At 35.2% G+C, this 6,132-nt stretch overlaps 1 protein-coding gene across 1 annotated transcript; it reads right to left on the minus strand.

Annotated features, from left to right (window-relative positions):
- Positions 1-4,010: 4,010 nt before the first annotated feature.
- Positions 4,011-5,922, minus strand: LOC113332413. The gene is made up of 2 exons (XM_026578960.1): positions 4,984-5,922; positions 4,011-4,781 (listed from the first exon to the last, which is right to left on the minus strand). Exons 1-2 carry the CDS (start codon positions 5,920-5,922, stop codon positions 4,011-4,013), a joined length of 1,710 nt encoding a protein of 569 aa, XP_026434745.1.
- Between the last annotated feature and the right edge of the window lie 210 nt (positions 5,923-6,132).

Below are 6,132 nucleotides of genomic sequence, written 5' to 3' on the forward strand. Positions count from 1 at the left end.
CTCGAAATGGAGTACAAACCTTTTTCCAATCCAAAGTTTCAAATTTTCTCACTTCACTGTCCCTGACCAAAGAAAGTTTCTTATAATTTTCTCACACACCTTAATAACAGAACTTGGCCACTTGTAAACTGCCATGTTGTAAATAGGAATGCTGCAAAGAACTGACTTAATAAGAACAAGTCTGTCATGAAAAGATAAAAGTCTTCCTTTCCATACCACTAAACTATCTTGCAACATTTCCACCATTGGCCAAACTAATGTTGATTTAACTCTCCCTTGATGTATTATCACTCCCAAATATTTATCAGGAAATGAAGTTAGTTCCATCTGCACCAAGATTGAAATTTGAGTTTTTCTCAAAAGAGTACATCCATCAGCAAAACATTTACTTTTAGATTTGTTTATAAGCTGCCCTGAGCTCTGAAAAAGCGGGGGTTTAACAACACCACCCAATATTTCGCTTAGCAATCTGTATGGACTAACTCCGAAACACTTTCTAGAAAATCAACTAGACAGTCAGACTCAATCTAGGTAAAAGTATCTAAAGGAGTTAATATCTCTCTCTTGTTTTGATTTACTCAAGCTAATAGAAATCAGTGAGTCCTAATAAAACACAAGGAATAACTTGGACGGTACCAAAGACCAATGTCCAAGGATCAATCAGTGATAATCAACAACCAAAGGTTGGATTAATCTAATTGATGATCTAAACGCACAACCTGTATTATTTCAATTATAAAGATAAACAATATAATGCGGAAACTGAAATAACACAGACACCAGAAATTTTGTTAACGAGGAAACCGCAGATGCAGAAAAACCCCGGGACCTAGTCTAGATTGAATACACACTGTATTAAGCCGCTACAGACACTAGCCTAAGCTAACTTCAAACTGGACTATATTTGAAACCCAATCATTCTCCCACTGATCCAAGGTACAGTTGTACTCCTACGCCTCTGATCCCAGCAGGATACTGCGCACTTGATTCCCTTAGCTGACCTCACTCACAACTAAGAGTTGCTACGACCCAAAATCGCAGGCTTTGACAATAAACAATTCTGTCTCACACAAACAAGTCTATCAAAGGATCAATCTGTCTCCCGCAGAAAAACCCTAAAGTTTTTGTTCCGTCTTTTGATAATAATCAAGGCGAACATGAACCAATTGATAATCCAGTATTATATTCCCGAAGAACATCCTATATTAATCAATCACCTCACAACAATCTTAATCGTATGGTAGAGAAACAAGATGTTGCGGAATCACAAACAATGAGACGAAGATGTTTGTGATTACTTTTTATATCTTGCCTATCGGAGAAATCAAACAATCTCAAGCCAATCAATATTATTGTACTGTTAGGATAGAAGATGCAAGATAAGATCACACAACTACGATAAAAGTAGTATCGGTCTGGCTTCACAATCCCAATGAAGTCTTTAAGTCGTTAACCTGGTTTTAGAAGAAGAAAACCAAAGGTTAAAGGAGAACCGACTCTAGCACGCAAAATAGTATCACACGTAATGCGTGGGGATTAGTTTTGCAGAGTTGCTAGATGTCCCCTTATATAGTCTTTCAAAACAGGGTTTTGCCTTGGTAACAAAGAAATCAATATTCACCGTTAGATGAAAACCTGATTTAGATTCAAGCTAATATTTCTCAACCGTTAGATCGAAAACTTAGCTTGTTATACTCAAATGAACTGCACGCTTCTAGGTTTGTTAACCGTACCCAAACGTGTGCATTGTTGGTTCAACAATAGTTTAACCAAAAGGTTAATTGTATGATCATTTCATACCAACCATGTTCTTCTTCACCATAACTAATTCAAATGACTCAAATGAAATAGTTAGAGAGTTTTTCAATTGCAAGGAAATCTTATGTAACTACACAAGACACAATTGAAGCACAGATGATTTGATTCACTCGAATCGGTTCATGAACTTTAATAGCCACAGTTTGCAAATACATTCCTTAGTATATTAAGATTAAGTTCAGAAATCATCTTTAGATATATAACCTTCTCAAGTTCGCAGACTAGGTTCGCGAACTTAAGACACCGGATAGAGTTTACAAACTCCAGCAGAAATTCTCGGGATGAGAACTTCGCTGGTTCGCGGACTGGGTTCACAGACTTAGCTTACGCAAGTAGTTTGTCAACTCCAGCAGAAATTCTCGGGTTTTAGAACTTCGGCAGTTCGCGGACTGAGTTCGCGGACTTGGTACTTTCCATCCTTCCGGTTCTCTTGATCAACAAAGTTCGAAAACTTCAGTTCAAGGAATCCATTGGTTATGTAATCTAAACTCTCATTCCAATCATTGAAACATACTTAGAGGACGTTATATAGTTGTTACACAATTTCTCGTCAAAGCAATTTTCAAAGTGATTGAAACATATCATGACTTTCGTCACTAGGTAAAGATAAACTTGGTCGAAGTGAAAAGCTTACCAACACATATTTCGAGATATAAATAGGCGAGGTATACTCGGCTCGAAATACCAAATGTGTATAATCATAGTCTATATATATAGCATATGACTTTTGTCTCAAAGAGTAGGAGATAGAATAGATAGACTTTTGAGTGACAGATAAGTTCAAGTCTCCACATACATTTTTGTCGAGAAGTTCCACCGGTTCCTTGAGTAAATCTTCGTCTTGTATGATGAATCTCCATGGAGTCCTTGAGCTCAACTACACTTACTATCCTAGTCCGATACTTAGCTATAGTAGACTAGAAATCAAGACTTATAGTTTTGATCACTAACATTGAAAAACATGCTTGAGATAACAACGCATGCGAGTTTGACCGAGCAGTGCTCTAACAAGCTCTGCTGATATGCTTCTAGTAATTTTAAGAGATTAACCAAACTCTTTTTAGAATCATTGCTAAATATGAAAACATCATCTGCAAATAAAAGATGGGTAGGAGAGATACCATTTCTTGTAACCATTGGCTGCATTTGATTTGTTTCCGCCAATTTAGTCAAATTTCTATTTAAAACCTCTTTCATTAAGACAAATAGGATGGGTGAGAGTGGATCACCTTTCTTCAACCCTCTTTGCATTGAAAAGAATCCATTTGGTCCTCCATGAACCATTACTGAAATTTTTGCTGAGGAAAATAAAACTCTTAGCCAATCACACCAGGTTGATGAAAAACCATACACTTTGAATTAAAAATTCCCGCTCACTGAATCATAGTCTTGAGAGATTTTAAAACTACATTGCCTCCCTTCTCTTCTTCTTCATTTCATTGACTAATTCAGATGATAACATAACTTGTTCATGAATACTTGTTCCTTGAATATAAGCTACTTGTTGTGGAGAGACTAGCTTACTTACAAGTTTTCCCATTCTGGTGGATAGAATTTTTGTAAAAACTTTGAAACTGAAGTTGCTTAAACCAATTGGCCTGAATTGATTTGGCTTCTTTGCTCTTTGAACTTTAGGTAATAATACTAAAAAGTTAGAATTAAGACCTTTTGGGATGTATTGCCTTCTCCAACATTATTGAACAACTTTAACAAAATCAGCTTGAATAATATTCCAACATGCTTTATTAAGCATGCCTGAGAAGCTGTCAGGCCCTGGAGCACTATTTGAATCCATATCCCAAATTGCTTGTTTAAGTTCTTCAATCTCTGGTACTGCTTCAAGCATTATTTGGTCTTCATTTGTAACTAGTTTAGGAATTGCTTCTAGGAGTGAATCATCAACTTGAACTTCTTGAAATTGAAATCTTTTTTCAAAAAATTGGACAAAAACATCAACTATTCTGCCTTGATCTGATATAAGATTACCTGATTCATCTTCCAGCCAACAAATCATGTTCTTTGTTTGCCTAATTTTGATACTAGAATGAAATAAATTGGTATTAGCTGACCCTTCTTTGACCCATTGAATTCTAGATTTTTGCTTCAGCATTGTACTATATTGAACTTCTCTAGAATTAAGTTCATTTTCAGCTGTAACTAATTCTTGCAGAGCATTCTCATCATTAGGATTTCTATCTGAAGTAAGCATTTTTTTCCTTCACTTTTTCCTCAGCTTCTTTGATTTTTACTTGAATATTTCCAAAAACAGACCAATTCCACTTTTTCAAAGTTACTTTCAATCTCTTGAGCTTTTGCATGTAAACATAAGGAGGATCTCCATTTAATGGTGCAGACCAACTATCTTCAACTAGCTTCATAAAGTAAAGATGTTCTAACCACATCTTTTGAAATCTTAAAAGAGCATTACAAGGTTTTGGGACATTGGCACAACCTCCCAGTAATGGGGAATGATTTGAAGTTATTCTTGTTCCAACTTTGTATCCCCAATCACTGTAAACATTTAACCATCCCATGTTGCATATTTCCCTATCAAGATTGCACAAAACTCTTATGTTACCTTGCTGACAATTAGACCAAGAAAAATCTAGTCCAATTTTGGGAACTTGAAGAAGCCCACAATCATTTAAACAATCACCAAAATCCAGCATTGATCTTCTTGAAGGAGTTCTACCACCCTTTTTTTCTTCTATAGATAAAACAGCATTAAAATCACCCAATATAAGCCAAGGCTTCTTAAGATCACTAATAAACTTCATTTCTGACCATAAAAATCTTCTTTGCACCATATTGACATGTGCATGAACTCCAGATACTAGCACATCACCCACTTCAACTGTAATCACCTGACTTGTAATGGAGACAACTTTTAGTGTAGATATTGACTTACTCCAAAATAGCCAAATGTTACTTTTATGATTAGCAGTTTCATTTTGAATCACCATCTGTTGCATACCTGACAGATTTAGTTTATTATAAAAAGAAGGAGAACACTTGATTTTTGGTTCAACAATCCACTCTAAAGTTGAATTAAATTGACTAACTAAAGATTTTAACCTTTGCTGGGCCCTAGCTCTTCTAAGGCCTCTCAAATTCCAAAAAATTGTCTTCATTGTGTGATATGGAGGTTTTTTTGACCTCCGTTACCAACATTTTCCTGAAATTATACTTAACAAGAACTGGGTTACTTGACTTATCAGTCTTGCCTTGTGTAATATGCTTAGTGACTGGATGATGTAACTTTTCAATGAAAGCATTTTTACCTGAAATTTGATTGTTAACTATTTGACTTGGAGATATCTGAGATGCTGAATTATTAAGGACTGAAACCCAAGTAGTGTAAGCAACTGGTTCTGTTGTAACCTTACCAGAACCACCATTAACAAATTTTACTTCAATTTTATCTAACTCTGTAGTTTCAGCTAAATGAATTAATTTTTGTGGTTCAATATCAACAATAATTTCTTCATCTACACTTAGATTATCTTCATCAATTTTATCATCTTGTGTCAAAACCTTGAATCTACTACAAGTACTAAGTGATTCTGAATTATTGTGTTGCCGAAGAGTCACTAGAGTGGCAATACTGGAAATTATTGATGCTGCTGATTGTTGCTGATGATTTTCGACTGAATTTGAAGTACTTCCTTGGATCATTTTAATAGTATGACTAGTTTCCTCTGCAGAGCTATTACATATATCAAAAGGAACCATAGTACCTTTAGCTCTTTGCTGAGTAGCTCTGGTTCTCTGCTGATTAGTTTTTTCAACTGATTGATTTTTAGCCTTCTCTACTCTGCATTCTGAAACCAAATGACCAATAATTTTACAGGTAGAACAAAATTTAGGACAATCAGGAATCAGAATATCCTGAAAAAAGCCTCCATACTTGGTACCTATCCAAATCTTATTAGGAATGGATTTAGAAAAATCTACTTCCACCAGAACATTTGCATAATATCCAACTTCACAGTTAATTGTTGCATTATCAACTTTGACAGGAGTTCCTAATTCTTTACAGATTTTGAATAAAATTTCCTCATTCCAGAATTCAAGACCCATACCTGGAAAATGAATCCATACCATAGCTTTCGAAGTTCTTTGACTTGTAGGACGAAAGTTTGAAATCGAATTTCTTACTTTAAGAATCTGAGTAAGAACTTCCCATACACCCTCTTTGATATATTGATGATCAGTTTCATTATCTAATTTGATGGTGAAGAAACCTCTTTCAAGAGGAATGAGTTTACAGTCACCAACTAATTTCCATTGTTTTTTCAAAATCACAGTAGCATC

The sequence above is a fragment of the Papaver somniferum genome, unplaced genomic scaffold (genome assembly GCF_003573695.1).
Source record: "Papaver somniferum cultivar HN1 unplaced genomic scaffold, ASM357369v1 unplaced-scaffold_131, whole genome shotgun sequence".
In the NCBI taxonomy this organism is placed as follows: domain Eukaryota; kingdom Viridiplantae; phylum Streptophyta; class Magnoliopsida; order Ranunculales; family Papaveraceae; genus Papaver; species Papaver somniferum.

What these genes read in the sequence shown, in the direction of transcription:
- LOC113332413 (XM_026578960.1), bottom strand. Translation starts at nt 5,922, where the DNA reads ATGGTATGGATTCATTTTCCAGGTATGGGTCTTGAATTCTGGAATGAG. An exon ending in ATAATTTCAGGAAAATGTTG is followed by an intron (nt 4,782 to 4,983) that starts GTAACGGAGGTC and finishes GGTATGCAACAG; the next exon opens with ATGGTGATTCAAAATGAAAC.